Source organism: Harpia harpyja, chromosome 22 (genome assembly GCF_026419915.1).
Source record: "Harpia harpyja isolate bHarHar1 chromosome 22, bHarHar1 primary haplotype, whole genome shotgun sequence".
Classification (NCBI taxonomy): Eukaryota; Metazoa; Chordata; class Aves; order Accipitriformes; family Accipitridae; genus Harpia; species Harpia harpyja.
The window spans coordinates 21,263,754-21,284,482 of record NC_068961.1 but is presented as its reverse complement, the minus strand read 5'-3'; the positions used below and the strand labels follow the sequence as shown (position 1 = coordinate 21,284,482).

The window sequence follows — 20,729 nt, the reverse complement described above, 5'->3', positions numbered from 1 at the left end:
GGGTCCCGGGTGGGGGTGGGGGGGGGAGCCGCCCCCCGCGTACTCACCGCGGCGGAGACGGCGCTGAGCTCGGCGCTCAGCAGCAGCCCGAAGCCCAGCCAGAGCCGCATGCTGCCGCGCACCGCACCGCGCCCGCGGTCCCTGGGCGGCGGGGCGCCGGCGGCTCAGCGTGGGGCTCCGCGGGACCGGCCCCACATGCGCGCCTCTCCCCTCCGTGGCGGCCGCGGCGCCTGCAATGCCTCGGGGGCGAGGGACTCGCCGCGCCGTAACCGATGGGCGGCGGCAGCCCCCTCTCCTCCCCCCGGGCGGGGACCCTGGGAGGGCGCAACCTCGCCCGCTCCCCGCCGGCCGCAGTTCCTCCTCCTCCTCCTCCTCCTCCCCGCCGCGGGTGGGTGGCGGGACGCCGCCGGCGGGACGGGACGGGACGGGGCGGGGGGGGCGGGCGGAGGGGTGAGGCGCGCCGCTTCCTCGCCCCACACCGTCGCTGCCGCCCGGGAGGGCACGGCAGCGCGGCGCGCAACGGTGCGGAGCGGGCGCGGGCGGCGGAAGGGGCCGGGGCCGGGGCCGGGGCGGGGGGCGCTGGGCGCTGGCTCTGCCCGGCCCGTCGCGGTCCGCGCCCCCGCGGCTGGCTGCGCGCCGGCGGGACGCTGCGCTGCCCCCCGCCCCCCTCCTCCTCCTCCTCCTCCCTCTCCCCCCGGCTCGGCTCGGCTCGGCCCGGCCGCTCCCTTGCCCCGGCCGCGGCGTCGGCGAGCGCGGAGAGCCCCTCCGGGGGGGGACCGGCCTTACGTGCGGGCGCTTCTCTGCCTTGCAGGGGCGGCCGTCCGGCGGGAGGAAGCCCTGAGGCGAGCCCCCGGGCAGGGAAGGAGGGAAAATGGACATCTCGCTGCAGCTTCCCAGAGCGCGTACTTTTATTTGTCAGTAAGTAATTCCGCTCGGCGGGCTCTTGGAAATCGCTCTTTTAAAGTCGTATTGTCACCTTTAACTGCAGCGGTTTATCACGTGCTTGTTTTGTGCCGGCTCCAAACGAAATCGTGCTTATTCACCTTTTCCCTGCAGGGATCTGGGGCTTCTGCTGATCCTGATGGAAGTCCTGCTGTCAGCCGTCAAAGTGGATGCTGTAAGTAGAACGCCTTATGACTTTTACTGAGGAGAGGGAGGAAGAAAAAGCAGTTTCCTTGGTACCAGAAAGCGAGGAACTGCGTTTTCCTTCGCTAGATGGCTTATCTATCATTCCGTTAAAGGAAACAACCAACAAATCATCTCTGCGAGCCTTACAGATCGCTGCCTTCAACAAAATGATGTTTAGCAGAGAAGCGTAGGGGCTTCGGTGTCAGGTTGAAGTATTCCACTGTTACTTTTGCTCACATTGGGTAATTTGTTAAAGCAATAGCGAAGCAAGCCCCACAACTTCTTCTTCATTTTCCTGAGAAAAGCACAAAAAATGCAGTGCTACAGGTGTCAGGGAGTACTTTGGAGAAGTTAACGTGCAGCTGAAATATCTTCAGTTAAGTACTGACCTCATCTGAGGACTGAGAAGTTGAAGCTATGGCTTATTTTTACAAATCAGAGACATTTTTATAAACAAATTGTTGTTTAAATTAAATTGTTAAATCCAAAAATGGGCGAGTGAGGTGCTGTATAGGTGGTTGTGACTATCCGACTATCCGCTTGAGGTGTGAGGTGTTGATGTAAACAAGTTACTAAACTCTTGGGTCACGGTCACAAGGATGTGAAAGAGGTGAGAGGTAACGTGTGTGGGAGTGCAACATTTGCCTGCTATAAAGCTTGGTGAATTTAACGGAAAGATCATCAGTAATGCGAGTAGGCTTTGGATCAGGCCTGAATACAGCAGACTGAAAGGCTGCTAAGACTTGGCTTGTGGCTGCATTTGTCAGCCACCCAGTGTGGGTAAGGCTCTGTGGTCAGGTGCAAGTGGAGCCTTGATTACTTTTTTTCAAAAGCTATCTTACTTACATTTTAATCCTACTGTCTGCAACTTTCACCACTTTTTTATGAGTTTACGCTCCTTAGAGATATCTGATGTGGTTACATCTTTGCGGTGAGATGGCGTAATATATTAAGGAATGGGAAATACTGGGGCTTTTGCAGCAGGTGTTGTGTGTGGTACATGGTAATTCTGCACTCAAGCTGCAGTTGGGACGTAGAGCTTGCCCGTCGGTCTGCGTGGCTGGTTGGTCTCCGCGCGTCGTAGCTGAGCGAGAGGTGGCAGGCTGGGGACCCACAGCCCCACGGGAAGGGACGTGAGCGAGGGCCTCGAGTGTCACGTGCTACTTTTCTTTGCCGTCTTTTGATAGAAACATCATTCTGCTGAGTAGCGCTAAATGGATGATAATATTACCACGCGCTATTGAAACCAGAGCAAACTGGTGATAACGCAAGCGTTTTAGGCCCGGTAACGAAATCACCGGGATCGCTTGACATAAAAAGGCGGCATTTGTGGTATGACTCTTCTTTTTAAGAAGTTGTGCTGTAGTGTGCGTAGCATGATACCTGAGCTTTAGCTATAGCATGGGCTAATTCATTCTCCTTCATGTTCTTGCTTGTGGACTGCAGGCTGCAGCGTTAGTATAGAGGTATACCGAAGAGGTGTTCGAGCTGCCGTGGTTAGTGGATGCAGTCTGGTCATGGCTGCTTGAATCTCCACATGCTGTTTTTTCCAGAGTATCTTGGCAGAGTAAATTGGCCTGCTTGGAGGTCTAATTTCCCTGATTTAACAGTTCCTAAGGTGGTGGCTGCGTAGGAGATGAAACATCCCAGTGAATGTGAGTGAGGAAGTTTGGTCACGTTTCCATGAAAAATTAGACCTGCATTGCCAGCAAAATATTTATTCCATTTTCTACCCATATGCCACTCCCTTCCCTTGGCCAACACAGGTCTTTCCGTAGGCCTGTGGTGAACTGAATTGGAAAATTACTTGTTTAAACTAATCAGTACCCCAAAGGAGAAGAGGGGTGAGAGCTAACTTTAGCCTGGATCAGATCACCACTTGTATTCATAGAAACTTGGGCTGGGACAGGACTGGGAGTGGGCAGCTGAGAGTGGCAGGAGAGGTGGGCTTGCTCCTTGCGGTGACAGCTCTGTCGAGTGTCTTTGCAAAGTGACAAAGTAGGCGTGTGTGGCAAGCAGCAGCACCTGAGTAATTGCAGGTGGGTTGCTGGCAGTCGTGTTCTTGATATTGTAATCCCGTTTGTCACATTGAATCTGCTAGTATTTGTTGCACAGATTAATGTGCTAGTGTTATGAAGTGTTTTATTAGCTTGGATTAAAAAAAACTGCTATGAATTATTGAAGTCTGTGGGACCAGATCTTAAAAGTCATGGTTCTGCCTGTAATGAGACAAGCAGAGCTGCTGAGTTTGACAGCCATATATATGTGAATGAGTCACAGCTGCTGGAGATAAGTGTTGTTGAATGAGTGAAATTGCACCTGGGAAGAAACTGGAATGAGATGAAGGAGAGAGCCAGGAAGGAGGGAGAGAGAAAGAGGGGAACTTGGAGCATTTGACTGGATGTCTTGCCTGGCAGGCTGCTGCTAGCTGCTAGGGAGACGGATGTTTCTCAGCAGAGAAATAAATGAGAGGAAGAAAGAGAAGGAGGATGTTTAGGATATCTGAGGGCTGGGGAAGAAGAAATGGCGTCTCTGGCAAGAGAAGAGGATGCCAGTTGCAGGCTTGGGGAGAACTAAGGAAGAGGAGTCCCTGAATGGAAATACTAGGAGAGACAGCCAAATGGAGTAGAACAAGCCCCAGTTATCTTTAGCACTCTTTGGCATACTCTGGCTGGTGATGTTAAAGGCCTCAACTTTCGAACTACTCTGAATTGTAGATTTAAGAATTTGTGTGGCTTAAATAAAATTAAGTTGTGTTAACTACCCAAAGGTTAGCCAAGTTTGCAGATTTCTTCTCCTCCTTTCTGTACCTGCAAATATATTGCATCCAAAATATGTCTTGGATTTTTTTTTTTTCCCAGAGAGAATTTATATTCTGGTAATGCTGATTTTTTTTTTTTTCTTTTGTATTTCCCAAAGCACACTTCTTCCTAAGTAGTTTTGTAACTTAGTATAAACTGCCCCTAATGAAAATTACTACTTTTTTTTTTTTTTTTTTTCCAAGCTGTATTCTGGTGGGAGCAATGGAATCCCAGAAAAGAAGGGAATGACTATCAGAAAAAGAAAGAAAATTTAGAGAGAATAAGTTAGAATAACATTTGCAAAAACAACAGTGATACTTAAAAAGGAGAACATACATAGATATATAGAAAGAAAATAGAGTCAAAGTAGTGCATAAGATATAATTCTCCTGACTTCTGTGACATTGTAAGGGGATGTATTAGGGGGAATGGCATCAAAGGGGGAGAAGCAACAATCCTTAAAAAGAGAGGATAAACCCAACAGTACTATGTACTTCTGTCAACTTTATAGTGAAATTAGATTGCTGACATGGGTGCCTAAGTTATTGCGCTAGGTTAAAATGTGTCAGTGCTCTGTGGCTATCTTACATCCAGGTTTTCCCAGATGCGTCCTGTTTTATTCCACCTGGAAACTTTTGTCTGTTTGAAACAGGAGGACTTTTTACATTAACCCAGGATTTCCAGGCTGAAAGAAGCCAGGGTGGAGTAATCACTCGGCCCATCCTGCCGCGCATGTCCACTGTGAATGCATGCACTAGGATCTCAGTGTGCAAAATGTAATAGTGCATGCGTACTGCTCAGGTGATCTGGGAATGAGTCGTCAATTTGACGTATCGATTTTTTCTGCCACATTACTTAGTGCATGCAAAGTGAATCCATCTCTTCCTCGAAATACCAGACTTCCTACCCGTGCACTGCTTCAGAAATAGCTGTGCCTAGAAGATCCCCCAAAAAGAAAAGTCACAATCCTATTTTAGAACGACTTCATTTGAGGCATTTCCATACTGGCAGACATGGCTTATTTATGTCTGTTTAAATAAGTGTACAGTTTGGCTCATCTTTGAGTAAGAGTGGTGTTCTGTAAGAAAATCAGAGAGTATAATGATATTTTGCAAAAATACAGCATTTGGGTGAGCCTCCCAGCATATCTGATCCCTCTATTCAAAATTTCTTTGAACCCTGAAAGAATTATGGGGTAGTTCAGAGAGCCTCCCAGCATATCTGATCCCTCTATTCAAAATTTCTTGGAACCCTGAAAGAATTATGGGGTAGTTCAGAGAGGACTCTTTCTACGTTCAATCGTGGAGCTGTGAAGAAGGGGCAGCTCCGTTAAAGAGCTATGAGAAGACCTGAGTGAAGGAGGTAGCATCCAGGCAGCTACATAAGGCAAAACCCCTCACTTTCACCAACACCAACAGCCGTGCCTTGATCTGGCAGTGGTGTTTCCATGATGAGGATCACAGTGTGCATCATGCTGTAGATGGGCAGTGAGACAGCTGCCCAAATGGGATTTTTGTTGTTTTCTTTTATCAGAGCCAGGATTTCACCTGTTGGCATTGTACGATGTCAGACTAACACACTCGCTGCAAGTGTTGCGTACATGGAAATGTAGGCATGGTCCATGGCTTTAAATTCCGTATTTCCAGTCCTTCCTTTCTTGTATGCTGTCTGCTCCACTCATCAGTAAGAGAGTTTCCTTAAATGTCTCTTTCCCTTGTTATTCCTCAAATTCTTCCTTGAAATTCTTTTTTGCTGCCATGCCTATGAAACCAATGCTCATCCTAATTTCTTATTAATTAATCATTCTTCCTAGGAAGATTTCTTTAAAAGCCATTTCTGCTGTGTCTGTATGGATTCAATTAGAGAGACTATTCTTTGCATACAGTTATATCCTAACACTATTTCAAGTTATTCATTCAAGGATTAAAGACAGGTTACATCGAAAGCAATATATTGTGTCTCCCTGGAGTTAGCAATGAGGAGGAGGAAGTTCTCGCGTGTGTCCGTGTTCTTTAATCTCTCAGTGCAAAGCCACGCATAGATTCTGTACTCAGTTTTTCTTGTGAGTAGATCAGAAGCATGCTCAATGAATGTCTGCAATAATATATTTGAAGTAATTCTATTTTTTAGAGTTATTAAATGGCATATCATATAGTCATGCTGCATTTGGTAGGAGAAAAGACAGAGTTCTGTCAGCTTCCTGTATTTCGCAGAGGTTAAAATGTTGATACTGAGAGACAAGAACCCTGACAATGTAAACTATCATTTAATGGAATGATCTTGTTATTTTTGTCACCTTACTCTGAAAGTAGCTGAAGCAGTTTCAAAAACCCAGCGTCGGTTTTCTTTGAGCTTTTAAAGTAGCACATCTGGGTTTTATTGTGTAGTAATTGCACCACAGGAAGTCTTTATGCATTATGGTACTAAACCTACCATGTATTTTTTAAATTTTGTGGAGGAAAAAAAAAAAAAAAAAAAGATTTATAAGTCCCAACAGATTTGCCTTACCCAAAATGTATAGCTGCATTGTGGCTTATTCAGTTATACTATAAGCAAACACATTTGTTATAAATATTTTAAGTCAGTAGTTCAGAGCGCAGTTTGTATTAGTGGATCTTTTTTTCTTTTTGCAGTAATGAAGTTCTTGTTTGAGACCAGACTGTTCATTATTAGTTCTTTGCTTTTGTTTTTCCAAGCCAAAAATTGGTCAAGGAGTGGAACATTCTCCATATTGTGTTATACCGATGCAAGCTCTTGGGAGAGTTGAAAGTTAATTTAGTAGCTTACAGTTACGATGTCTTTGCTTGCCAAAGAAGGCAGCTTATCTTCTCTAACCCCTTCTCCCTTAGGAAGCTAATGCCTTGCACTATTCGCAGTACCTCCTAAGGAGCAAAAAGCATGGTGAAATTTGCAGTGTTTCCTGATGTTTATCAACAGTTATTTTCTTTAACATGGCAGCAGCTAGTTGACAGCAGCAGTTGACTCAGCTCACAGTGAAGTATGTGATTTTTATCATGCAAATACTTCTGAGTGACTAAGGACCTACGTTGCTGATTTTTGCGTGCCCTTTTTTGTCCATTTGGGCGCTGAAGGTGCCGGTGTGAATCACGACTGTGCGAGGGTAGCTCCTTGTTTTTAGACCCTAGAAACGATGTGTGGCAAGGGAAAAGCTCCCGCGGAGAAGTCAATGAGCAAACTTGGCGTTGGCTCAATTCAAACGCTGAATTGCGTTTTTGCAGCGCGGTTTCCCCTCTGCAACAGCGAGCGGTGTTCCGCCAGGCTGCTGCGTTTTCCGAGCGCACGTGTTTCGGTTTCTGCCTTCGCGTTCGGGCGTGCTGGGAGCGGCGGACGCGGTTCCCTCAGCGGCGGCGCAGGGCGCTGCTGCGGGGAGGCGGGAGATGGAGGCTGGCGTGAGGAGGCCTGCGGGACCCTCGCCCTCCTGGCACGTCCCTGCAGCGCCCAGCGGGTCCGGGGGCGGTCACCGGGGTCCGACACGGCCTCGGAGGGCTGGGACGGGGACGGGCTGAGGCTGGGCTGGGACGCCGGCCCACGAGCGGAGGTCAGGGCGGCCCGTGGCCGGGCACAGGCATGGCTGACCCCAGGCCGCTGGCGGGCCGAGGGGGAAGCCCCACTTCTCATGGCCTGTTTCCCACAGAGCTCGTTTCGCACCCCTCGGGGAGGGAAGGCTGCACAGCTGTGCCGGGAGCTGGCCCCGCGCCCGGGTGGCCGGCCCCGGGGCTCCCCTGAGGGACGGGACGGGACGGGGGAGCGGGGCCCGAGGCGCTGCCGGCGGCGGAGGCGGCCGGAGGGGCCCGGTGCGGCCTGGCCGGCGGGCGGGAAACGCGCGCGGGGCAAAGCAGACGTGCGAGCCTGAAATTCGGTGGAAAATTTGAGGGAAATTAGCATGTTTTAGGAGGGCTGGGACAGAGCTTCGAAATGGGCTGGAGCCTTCTGTATGAATTGAAAGGCACTATTTGGCTTTTCTTCTCCTGACAGAGTCCCTCGAAAAGGGACTTTTTGTCAAGACACAGCGCCGATTTTCAACATAAATTTACCAATGAGTTCTATTTTTATTTTAGACTTGTGAGATCAGAAGAACATTTAGATCGTATCGGTTACCAAGGATGTATGCTTACTGGGATATTTCAGGCGTCCTATTTATTCGTAAGTGATCCCAACCTTTATTTTGAAGTAGCTTTCTGAAGTCAGCAAGGAAAGATGATTCAGATAAATAGGGCTTGGCTTACTTTTGGCAGGTCTTAGCTGCAGATTGTGCCCACACCTCCTCTCACCATTGATTGATGGAGCCAAGTAATAAATTCTTTATTCCAACTATACTTTTCCTTTATATTTCACCAGGCTTTTAAAAGGTCTTTGCTGGTCAAAATTACCTTCCGGCTGTATAATCGGGCTGTATACAAAAAAAGGATGTCAGGATAAGTGAAATATTTTGGATACAGCACAAACCCTTCCATTTGTCCTGTTCTGCAAATGGGGTTTTTTTTGTTCTTGTTTTCGTTTCTTCTTTTTGTTTCTGTCATTAGAAAACAACTAACCGCCCCAGGTTTAAGCCTTGTCCCAAAGCGCAGCTCTGAGCTGGTGAGCGTTCACATCCGACGCGGCTCCCGGAGCTCGCGTACCAGCCGTCGGTGCCCGGTGCGGCAGGCAGAGCGGTGCCGCTGCCCTTCTGCCCGTCCCCGGGGGCTGCAGCTCCTGGCTCGGCAGGAGGCTGACCCCCTCGCTGCACACCCTGGCCTCCTGTGGAAATGCGGGCTTGGAAACAAACATCAGGGTTAAAAAAAAAAAAGAAAACTAAGAAATAAAAAAAGCATCTGTACAAATCGGCGATTCGCTGCCTGTACCGCGGGAGTCTCCATCGTCAGGTCCTGCCCACACTTGTTGCGCCTTGCAGCCGTGGGGAGCAGAATCGTTTCTTAAGGTAGAGGCGGGAAACTGGGAAAGCTTAGCAGGCTTTCCCCGTCGCGCTCATGTGTGCCTCGCTTTTCGGCACAGCGTTGGCTCCTGCTGCTCTGCCCGTGCAGTCCCCGGGCGTGCTGCAAGCAGATGAGGAAAGGCATTTTTACATTGGAGCTGCAGCCTCGCTGACCCCGCGTAGCTGATGTCCAGCCACCTGGTCCGAGTCTCACGGCACCCGAACACGTGTGCGGAGACCCCGGGGAGCAACTGCGGGAGGAGAGGAGAGCTGCTGACCAGGGCTGCCGGCCTGTCCTGGGCTGAGCTGCGGCAAAGGGAGTGGGCAGAAAGGAATGCCGCTCCCGCGCAGGGCTGGGAATAGCCGCTGGGGCCACGGAGCATGGGAAGCCTGCATATCTCCCCGAGCCAGCAGCCAGAGAAACAGTCTGCTGGAAATGGCCCAAACGTCTCTGCGTGACACTTGGAAAATCTTAAGTGACACTGGCTGGAAGAAGGAAGTGAACGGGGAAATTTAAGCATTTCCCTTGCGGTGTGGGGCTGAAGCTGGGTTTTCCCCAGGTGCTTTGCAGGTGTGTGGTAAGAGCAGGTGTAAAGGAGTAGGTATAAAGTTGCCCAGATCTTCTGTCCTCTGTAGATGCCTACGAGGTAGCCACCACATCTGTTACCTCTTAACTCGCTAAAGGCCATGGGCTGCTTCCTCCCTGGCTGTGTCCCTGACAGTAAACCGCAGGGTCCCAGGTGTATCCTCTGCCCTTGTGGTCAATTGGCACAGTCTGTCCATGTCCATAACAGTAATTAGCCTTGGTAAGTAGCCTCCTTAGTTTCCAAAACAGGGTGGCCCCTTAGAGACTGCCTGTGGTCCCTGCATTATGCTGACTCCTGCACCATGCCCAAAAATGTCTTTGCTGAAGCAAAGCAAGAGAAAGCTTCCCAGCCCAAGCAACAGGCGTGCACAGATCCTTTCTGACACCTAAATGGTAGAGATGGTCAAGCTGTGGAGTATGGGGCTACTTAATACATTAATGGAGACATGGTGCCTCAGACTGTGACATTAACTGGCTAGAAATCAGGACCCACTCTCATTTCTGACATGCGTCAGGGTATTGGGTAGTTTTACGCGAGTAGGGCTGAAATAGAAGCAGCGAGCTGTTTTACAATCAGGTTCAGAAAATATCGGTTAGCATTCTGAATACTTCCACCTTGCTTTGCAACAGTATTGCCATGTCACCCACTCGAATAGGAAATTTATGCCAAGGAAAACCAAAACCCCTACTGATAGTTTTGTTGTAAGCTTTATGTGATGTTCCATGGCGTTATCGTGCCCTATTTGTTGATACCTACATCAAGTAAGTAAAATTAAGGACAAAAATAAGCATGTAAATACATGTAAATAGCAACAGGTCACAAGCCAAATTGCAAAAGCAGAGGCGTCAAAAAAACATTTACTAGTCCTCTTTGTCATGCCTAAGTGTTAGGAAAAATAGTCCTTCCCAAGGAAAGGACAGTGACTAGAGTGTGTAGCACTTGGCTACATGCTCGTTTTCTGGTGGCTTATGCTGCACTCCCCAACTGTGCTTTGATCTGTTCTTGGAGAGTATGAACACTGCAGTTCATCTCCTGCAACTGCCTCCCTCTCCCAACAGGTTTTCCATCTATATGAAGTGGTCAGATGAGGGCAATGGCAAAAATGTGCTCTTTTACCTTCTGGTTTTAGAATAAAGTCAAGGACGGGTGAGTAGTAGAAGGTAGGGGTTTTAATTGTCCTCATTTGATGGGAACTGGGGTTTATCCAGTTGTCAGTCACACAATGTCAGCTTCCAGTCTAGATTTCTTTCTTACTTTTCTATTCCAGTCCTTGCCTATGGCAATAGCTTTGATTTGTTTGGCAGATCACAGCCTTGCTGCCTTATCTATGAAGCTATTAATACTGCCTTAAAAAAAACAAAAAGTCTTCTATAAGATAGTCTGCTTAGCTTTTGCCCCAGTCTTAGCGAATAAGGAGAGGACTTGTTGGGACTCCATCCTTTCAGTGACCCAGTGACTAACAGGATCAGTACCCCTTTCCTCTGAGTAAATAGACTTCATTAGACTCAAAGAGAGTGAAATATGGTACTATTTCCACACATCAAACTATCTATGCCTGAATCCCTTCCACAGAGTGATTATTTAAATAAACTTCTATGGCCAATGGACTGGGGAACAATCGGGAAAAAATTATCTTTCTCTTTAACGTTGATTTCCTTTTATAAATTTATGCCATCAAAATGAGAGCCAAACATCTTATACCATCCATCCAATGCATGCTCTGACCAATGTGGATCTGATTATTTTTCCATGTAAGAGGGGGAACTAAACTCTCTTTGTTGTTACTGGTTCATAATAATCCTGTTTGTGCCTTCAAGGGGTAAGATAGTAGCAATTCTTGATAAGGTATGTTCTATAGTCTAAGATGTTAGAGAACTTCAAGAAAATGTTACCTCTGCTTTCACAACTCTTGCTTGAGGCTCGTATCGTCCTTAGAGGCACAGTACTGCATCGGGTCACCATTGAGCACATAGGTGATTAGTAAGGTAGCTTGAGGCTGGATCATAAATCACTTTGAAGATTGGGGCTGTAGTCTTGAATTGTTCTGAGTAAGGAATCCCTGTGAGCCCTACAGCAATGTGCTTGCATGATCCTGCGCTGCTTAATAGGTATGCAGGGCTTCATGCTTTGAACCAACTGGTCTGTTGTTTTTTTCCCAAGCAAAAACATACAGCAGTTACTATGACCAAATCACAGGCAGTCAGAAACATCGTACTGGCATGTTGGGAGCCCTTTGTGTATAGAATCCAGTTTCCATGAGGTGGACTCCAGGCTTGTCAGCTGCTTCATTGGAAGTACACCATCTCAAATTAGGGATGATGTAATTTTTACTACTTCTTCAAGGTATTTAATTTTCATTTAATGTGATTTCCATGTTAGTCATGTATCATTCACTGTCTTCCATAAAGCCAGTAACATGTGTAAACAAGGAGAGAGGAACTGAAGTACAGCCATCATCCGTTATGAATGAGAGGTAGACTGAGATCCACCCCAGCCGTGTACTCTTTGCCTTGAGGCTACCGATCTTTCATTAGGCTTTTAAAAAATTGTTCCATTAAGACAAGGACACATAACTTCATAGAATAGCATAATTAATTTGGGGGGATTAAAGCTCATCCTTCTCAGGAGATAAAGGAATATGAAAATGCACATGCCGAGTAGTTTCACTACTTACCCTGCAGACAGTCTGTAGAGAGATTACAGTGCTGCATGCAGATAATGGGCAACCCCCCTGCTAATCTGTTCATCTATGCAGTAATGTCAACTCCCCAAACCCATCCAGGTGCATACAGAAGAAACAGGATTTATTTTTTTTTTTTATTTGAAGAGGGACAGGGACTGTCCTAAGACTATTCAGCTCTCATCCCCAGATCCCCCCACTCTTTGCAGCTTTTCTGTAAACATAAATTTACTCTTTTTCTTGAGGAAAGTCCTGTTCCTCAGTAGCTAGAAGCCAGGCCTGAGACCATTCTGTTGTCTTTTTGTGGTCTGATTGCCCTGAAGTTGTTTCAGCTGCAGAAATCTTGCTCTTCAGTCTCAGAATTTCTACTGTATCTTCTTACTTCCAAGTTTGCCTACTGTCGAAAGGCAGTACTGTTTTCCTACAAAAGGACGTGGGAAAATGGTGAATTAGAATGAAAGTGCAAGGTTGTTGCTTGGTTTTTTCTTTCTTTTTTGGATGAAAGACCAACTCAGTTTTGCCATAGCTTGAAGAAATTTCCATTTTTCTGGTGCTTCAGAGCTGAATGTAATTCTAGATAGTCTGGTTAGCCTTTGCAGAGAGTCTGGTTAGTAACGTCAGCTGTCCCTTGTGTCTTTTAAATGAGCAATGTACACAAAGACTGTGCTCCAGAGCACAAGCAGGAAAGACTCCTGACCTTTTGATCTGATGATCCGTTCCCAAAATCTCTGCATGTCCAAAAGCAGCAAGACAAATACCAGAAAACTTGGAGACCTGAGGAAAGGGGAAGCTCCAGCATTTCACAAGCAGAAGCAGAGAGCAGCTCCCTGAGGGGTCCAGCTGCAGGACAGAGCTCGCCACCGACCCTGTGGGAGACCTGGAAATGCTGGCCACTGTAGACCCCCAGAGCTCTCCTCCTTCCAGCATGAGTGCCAAACCGCCCATCAGCCTCCGCAACAGCAGAGCCACGCAGACTGTCTTAAAACATAACCCCACCGCGAGAGCCGTAGGTGACTGACTAGGGAGAGCGAGCACGTCAGGACTCACGGCCCATCCATCCCCGTGGGGTTGGTCTGTCCATCCCCATGGCGTTGGTCTGTCCATCCCCGTGGGGTTGGTCTGTCCATCCCCATGGGATTGGTCTTCCTGCAGCCGTGGTGCAGGTGAGCCGTGCCCCAACCTACGGGATGCAGAAGGCACGCGTTGCCCGGCCAAACATACGCGGGAGAGGGAACTCATTCTCCCTGTTGGTGTACAAGCAGGCTGTTAACAATTTCTCCTCCTTGGCATTCAGTACACGCATCCGTGCCGCAGTTGTGTTACGTTATCTGTAATGCCTCTCAACTTTGAAAATATCAGGGAAAAACTACATCCTTCTGCACTCAGAGTAGCATGCTATTGCCTGCTGATTTCCATCACTACAGGTTACTGAGCTGGCTGCCTCGCGAAGATAAAAGTTACTTTCGGTAAAGCCCTGTGTTTCTGCAGCTAGAATTTTCCTAATTAATTCCTCTAGCAGATTTTACAGATACACTGCAACCCAGGCTATTCAGGCCAGATACAGTATCCAAGGTGGGTCATTTGAAACTGGCTTTTTGAATCTCTGTGTTGTATCACTACATGCTGCATTAGACATGCCCCAAAAGGTCACATGTTTCCAAAGAGTATATTCAGCATGCTTTGTCAAGACTTAGCGGTGTGAGATCTTGGTATATTATTGCATGGATTCTGTCTAATTATTACAGACATGTGACCAATTGCTTTGAGTCTAAATAACAAAAGCTGAAGAACACAATACTTTCCTGGCTTAACTGTTTTGTAATGATTAACTGCAGTGTTATGGGAGCCATTTCGTGCCACCAGCTTTTAAGCAGAACAGCATGTTGTCTTCAACAGAAAATTTTAATTTGAGATGGTGCTATCAAATGGTCTAATGTTTTCAGTCAGTTTTTAAAGTGAGATTGCAGCATATTTGTAGAAACCCCCTTTAAATCAATGGATTTGAGCACACTTTGGATCAGGCTGTAAGCATTCGACCTTTTCTGTTGGTTGCTGGGAGGTGCAACAGCACACAATAGAATTGACTGAATTTAATGTTCAGGGTAACAATTAATAGAAAGGCTGCCTGTGTGTACCAACAGTGGGGTTTCATGTTAATCGTTACTGAAGTTCTGCTTTCCAAGCCTCCCTCAGGTAATAATGAGTGACTTAACATTACATACATCTTTTGGCTTTCCTGGTTTTGTAGTTGTGTATCATATCTCTCTGTCTGAGCTGAGAAATGTTTTACTATAAGCAGGTTCAATTTTTAATTTCTAGGAGCCAGAAGTTCAGAATAGGGTCCTGGAAGAGTGAGTCAGAGTATGTCCCCAAACTGATCACCTACAGTTGTTATCAACCAGTGAAGTTAGGTCTGGAGTTTGACTTAAATAATCATCATGCAACCAGCCAGCCAGGTATTTTATTCATTTCAGTCGTATGGCACTCTACCACATTACACTTTCTTATGTAAGACTTACAGCACTAAACTGTTACGTCTTTCATCTCTCATCCGCAGTCCTTGCCTATCATCAGTTGAAAGTACAGATTCAGTTTGATAGAGTATGTTTGATTCATGTGGCATATTGGTGTAAAGAAAAACATGGAATGTATAAAACAAGACTAATATTTATAATGTAGGCTGTGAGAATTTCCTGAATTTAATTCATGTTTGAATTGCAGTGCTGGTTTTAAAGAAACATCCCATCTGTATTTTTTGTTTTTCTGATGTCTGAGAGTCTGTCACAGCCCTTGCTAAGTTGTTGCAGTAGTTGATTGCTCTTGCAATAAACAAATACAGATGTTATACCACATTGATCTAGCTTTAAAATCTGTCTCTGAGCTTTTGTTTTACCTTTGCAAGGTAGATGAAAGAGCTCAGCATTACTAGTTTCATTACATAGATACTTTTATATATATGTGTGACTTGTAGAATGTAACCCATTTTGGAGCATTGCAAGGCTGGACATGGAGCTGGGAGAATGGCGTGTCCATGATGTCTGCCACCATTGCTGATGACAGTGGTATCTGGTGAAACAATTGTTTTAAACCGCTAATCTCACTTTCTTCTTATGAAGCTACATAGATTAGCCTCCTGCAATTTGTCACCAAAGAAGCATTTTTTTCGAGTCTTTGACAATTCCCTATGGCTTTTCTCCAAGTCCTCTTCCATTCATACTTGAAATTGCCAGTCACAACTGGACCAGCATTTCATTAGTCTTAACTAAGAAAATTGCATAACCTCCTTATTTCTATTCAGTACTACTCCGTTTATATGGCCAAATGTTGTATTATCTCTTTTCACTGAAGTGTGATACTGGGACTTCATGTTGAACTGATGGATTATCAAGACCCTGTTATGCCTCTTGTCAGAGAAACAGATACTCCCAAAATAGTCCCTCTTACTCTGTGTGCCCCAAGTTTCTTTGTTTATGGATAAGAATTTACAGTGGACAGTGCTAAAATGTATTTTCATTGTTCCCATTTTAGTATTTAATCTAGATTCTACTTTATTTTATCGTGCCCCATCTCCATGACATCAGTTAACTTTGTCAGTGAAAATGTTATACTTTCTTCCATGTAATTTATACAACTGCTAAATAGCACTGGGTGAAGAATCAATCATTATAGGGTGTCACCAACGACCCCCATCTCTTTAACTGAAATTTCATTTGACACTTAGCAAAATATCTGTTTTAAACCCATTTAAGATACATTGTGTTGATTTTGTTGGATGGTAGTTTCCTACATGATTCATAACCAGAATGTCACACAGCATCAAGTCAGAGTGATGCAGTGAAATTGTTATCTTTGTTACTCCATGAGAACAGTTTCAAGAATAGATTTTCTCATAGTTCTTAGGTATTATTTAATTGTATAAAACTGTAAGTGAATATAAGAATTTTGCAAAGTATAGCAAATCAGAAAAATGAACCTAGTTTTTAAATCACAGCCAATTAAGGAAAAATAACCCCTCCTTTCTCATTTTTTACATGCCTTCCATAAAACCCATGGGCCAGGTTATCCTGTCACTGATGCTGTGTAATTCTGCTAGGGATGGTTATCGGATTTTGCAGAGGTAACTGAAAGGCAAATGTGGCCCTGTATGAGTGTTGGTATGCAAAGAGCCTTGGAAGCATTCTTGCCTTCAGGATAATTACAAAATCGCTTCCTTTTTTGTCATCCACCCATGATGCCATCTAATTTTATGTTCCTTGGCTTCTAGCTGTTAGCCTCATTAACCTTACTTGATAGAGCGTTCCAACATTTATGATTCTCATGTGAAAAATGCTTCCTGATGGCTGGAATTTGTTTTTCTTTAATTTCTACCTTTGCCCTCTTGTCCTATTATGTGTACTACGCTGAAAATAGTAACTTGAGATTGGTGTGCCTACTCCTTGCAGTGTGATGAATTCCAGTTAATTCTCTTGTCTTTTCTTTCTCTTAAGATAGCTGTGGTGATTTAAAATGATTTAACCAACAATCCTACATATTTTCACTTGGGTCCCTTGTGTTTTTACATTTAATAATAAGTTCTTCTGTGAAAGGAAGTGAGGAAATTCAGACGTGTCATTCATCAGCTGGCCTATTTCCACAAATGTAACGTTACCCTGATGTTGTTAACTTCATTGTCTTATTTGGCATGTGGAGTAGGGCCAAGACGCTGTTACTGTGGGCAGTAAAACTTGACATTTGTAAGTTTAAAATTTCACCAGTCAATGCAATTTTACTCTGCACAGTGGCAAAATCCTAAATCTTGAATCTAAATCCAGTTCAGCTAGCCATGATGATCATTGTCAGATTTGCAATGGTGGAAGGTATGAATTTAATCCACATTCACAAATAAAAGGGTTTTTTCCCCTTCCTGGGATTATACAGAGACTCCTGTATACATACATTCTACACCGGTAGCAGCAGTTCTTTCCATCCAGCACAGGTCAGCACTAGAAGTACCACTGCAAAGGCAGGCAGTAGCCATGCAGGAACAGAGGCAGATAGTTCTTTTTATTTTTGTTACATTTTCATTATAGTTTTGACATTATAAAAAGTTTGGATATTGGTCTGTTAAGAGCTACTAATACAAATTAAGGTTTGGTCTGTAAGGGAGCATCTTTTCTTTATATGCGGATTCATTTGAAATTTTATGTGCTTTTGGGACGGAGTGCATTGTACTCTGAAAAGCCTGCAATATTTCCTTAAGACTAATCAGAAAAGCTATCACACTATTTCAATTAACTTCTTTAAGATTATGTTAAGTTCTTTAAGTTAAGCTGGTCTAGAGCTTGGTGGTTTTTTCTCTTTTCTTTCTATTGTTTACTTTGTTGTTTCCTAATACGGGCTTCACAGGATGAAGAGAGAAACTCAAACTGTGATACTTGATACCTACGAGAAGAGGTCATCCCATTGAAGAAGAGAATTGTTTACAACTGTTTACAAACAATTCTCTCCAGTTAGACATTTTATAAAGGATGACAATGGGGATAGGAAGAGAAGATTGTATGTTACCTAACTAGGATGTTTGTGATAAAATAATGCAAAGAAACAATCATAGTGTTCTTAGAAAGTGCAGCTGTTCTTGGACTGAAAGGTTGAAATTACTGTTACCATTCACTGGCAGGTATTATGTTGTAAAGTCCATCTCTCTGGACACAATTGGTTTGAGGGCTCTTTCCTCTTATGAGTTTACAGTTTTAAAAATCAAGAGTTTGTTTGATGGCTTCCGCCTTATATCATGCAACCAAGTATTTTCTTCTCTGGGTATGGTTATTTTAGCATGTATTGGAACGTGTTTTGCCTTTACTGACTATTTAAAACCTATTCATAAGGGTCTACCTTTTGGCTGAGGTCATACTTTCTGTATAAAAAAGGTATTTTCTGAAGGGTTATCTTGCCTAGGACAAAGTTAGTGGGTTAATCAAGCTGTAAGTTTTCCCTATCTGTACATGCTTATATAATATATGTCATTCATCCGAGGTGGAAAGTGATCCCCTCTGTGAATTTCTTTTAATTGCACTCTACTAACTCACAAAATTTAGTATCTTTCAAAGTCTCCTTTTAGGGAAAGTAATTTTTTTTCAGCCTATTAAAGAATACCATGCAGATAGATAATTCCAGATTTCTTTTGCAAAAGTAACCAAGGGTCACACATTTGCTGGAAAGACGGTTATACTACCAAAAATAAGTATTTACTGAGTCAAGCATTCCAGTGCCAGATTCTCCTGGGAGGTGTCCCAAGAAACAGAAGGAAGCCTTCCCTCAAGTACTGTAAATTCAATGGTTATGATATAATAATAGGATCTCCTGGAAACTCTGTTATAGAATTCCATACTTAGGACAGTAAAAGTATCTTCTCAACTAAGTTGAGACGTTATCAGGCATGCATTTCTAACTCCTTGCATTTCTTTTCATGCTTCTGAATGCATGCCATACATCCATCACTCCTTTTGCTGGCTGCTAATCCAAGAATTTCTCCGCATTGCCAGGAAAAAGCAAACTCTATACCTGAAAATCTTGTCGCCTATTTGCTGATGTAAATTGTCGACCTGATAAACTCCTTAATACAAGGTTTTCCCCTTCAAAATAGTCAAAGTAAGGTCCAACTTCAGAGAAGTCAGCTTTTCGAAAGGCTTGGCTTCCCCTCACCCAGTGTTAGCCATGGAACGGCTCTGCAGTAGGTCTGGGCTGGCTGCTGCAGAGGAGGTACCACCGGGGAGGAGGTACCACCACGGAGGAGGTACCACCGGGGTGGAGGTACCACCAGGGAGGAGGTACCACCGTGGAGGAGGTACCACCGGGGTGGAGGTACCACCAGGGAGGAGGTACCACCGTGGAGGAGGTACCACTGGAGTGGAGGTACCACCGCGGAAGAGGTACCACCGTGGAGGAGGTACCACTGGAGTGGAGGTACCACCGCGGAAGAGGTACCACCGGGGAGGAGGTACCACTGGAGTGGAGGTACCACCGCGGAGGAGGTACCACCGCAGAGGAGGTACCACCGGGGAGGAGGTACCACCGGGCACCGCTGAGCCTGTTGCATGGCGGGTGTCTAGAGAGGGACGACTGCTGGACCTGGTTGTCCTCTGGAGATGTCCGTGTCTCTTCCCTGGTTGCACAGGCAGCCATGAGTGTCCAACAGGCCCTTCCGAGGCGTCTCAGCAGCGCACCTGATCTTCAGGTATCCATAGCCCCGTGTCGTTTAGAACACACTGCTGGCTTTTGCATGTTAACATGGACTCAGGCCTTGGCTTCCAAGGACGTTAGAGCCCCAGGCATTTTTATTTATCGCCGTGAGGCTTTGGCTGGTAATGAACCCGCAGGGCACAGCTTAGCTGTGTTCCGTGGCAGTCACACGCCTGTAACAAGACACATCTTCTGCCTTCTCAGATGCATCTCCGGGGCGAGCTGCCCGCCGGGGGAGGCTGCTGCTGGCTGCCAGCAGCTCTCGGCGTCTGCCGCAGCCTCTCCTGAGCCGGCTTCGGCTCAGCCCTCGCCCGGGGACGGGGACGGGGAGCTGGGGGTTCCCCGAGGGACGTGCGACGTCCCTGCTGCGCACGCTGCGGTGATCCGGGGCCAGGCGGAGGAGGGAGCGCGCCTGCCGAAGTGAAGTGCGCCGTGCCGCGCGTTCGCTACCGGGCTCAGCACCCCGGTCCGCAGTCAGCGGGGAAGCAGGGACGTGCCTCTGCACAAAGGGACGCTTGGGAGGATGAGGACAGTGTGGTTCTTTTAATCGTTTTTAAGCCCGAGTGCATCTCAACATGGTATTTTTTTGCTAAAGGAAGATCAGGAGACAGGAAGATGAAAGAAATCTAGTTTAAAAAAACCACTGAGAAAATGAATTATAAAAGAAGCAGCAACAGAAGGAATAATAGTGCTTTGTTTATTCTTTCCCTTTGAGCTTTGTGGGCATATAATACATTTCCACTTCTTGGTCCTACTTTCTTTTTCCTCCTCCCCTGCCCTCTGTCTTGCTTCATTTTTTTCTGTGACCATTAGCACTGTGGGAACCCACCACCCACAGTGTCCATTCATTGCCTCTCCAAAGAGGCCCGAGAATGCAGCCACCCTGCACAGGCTAACCTGGACTCAAAGGGCAGCACAGTGTTGTAGCCTGAAGCCAGTTAGTATTTGTATAGCAACATGACATTGCAGGAAAAGAGTTCGGTCATGCTCAATTTTGCTTCTGGTATGGCAAAAGCAGCACATTAGTGGTGGAGTTGTGCAGATTGGATGGAACTAATTATATTAAATTGTTCTGTAGGAACTTTTTAAAGAGCATTGCATGTAGAAGAGCAAGTTTTTTTGACAAGGATTCATATGAGGCTCCATGGAGCATTTATTTTATCTTGAAGAGTTCAGGTCACCTTCTTCCATGAGAAAACTGAGAGAAGGAAATCTTGACAAAATTCCCTGTAGGATTTCCTCCCCATTTTTTCCTCTAGGCATTTTCCTTCCTCAGCCTGGGAGAAACAAGCTGAACGGGTAGCATGAAATGTGCAGAGAGCCCAGTTCCTTCTCCCTCCCTGCCTCTCTGCGTCCCCTGTGACTATCTTCAGTAGTTTAAT

At 45.9% G+C, this 20,729-nt stretch overlaps 2 protein-coding genes across 4 annotated transcripts in view; one reads left to right on the top strand and one right to left on the bottom strand.

Moving 5' to 3' along the window:
• COL4A1 (collagen type IV alpha 1 chain) overlaps nt 1-879 on the bottom strand; it is a 127,773-nt gene extending 126,894 nt beyond the window's left edge. The window contains exon 1 of one of the 2 annotated variants that reach the window (XM_052773594.1): nt 787-879. In XM_052773594.1, the coding sequence (XP_052629554.1) occupies nt 787-879 (93 nt within the window). Of the gene's footprint in view, nt 1-47; nt 342-786 lie in introns of those variants that run through there. The other variant, XM_052773595.1, reaches the window with a different exon arrangement.
• COL4A2 (collagen type IV alpha 2 chain) overlaps nt 373-20,729 on the top strand; it is a 145,295-nt gene continuing 124,938 nt past the window's right edge. Inside the window, exons 1-3 of one of the 2 annotated variants that reach the window (XM_052773592.1) lie at nt 373-388; nt 812-918; nt 1,057-1,117. In XM_052773592.1, coding sequence (XP_052629552.1) covers nt 872-918; nt 1,057-1,117 — 108 coding nt within the window. In that variant the 5' untranslated portion in view covers nt 373-388; nt 812-871. Of the gene's footprint in view, nt 389-448; nt 523-811; nt 919-1,056; nt 1,118-20,729 lie in introns of those variants that run through there. The other variant, XM_052773593.1, reaches the window with a different exon arrangement.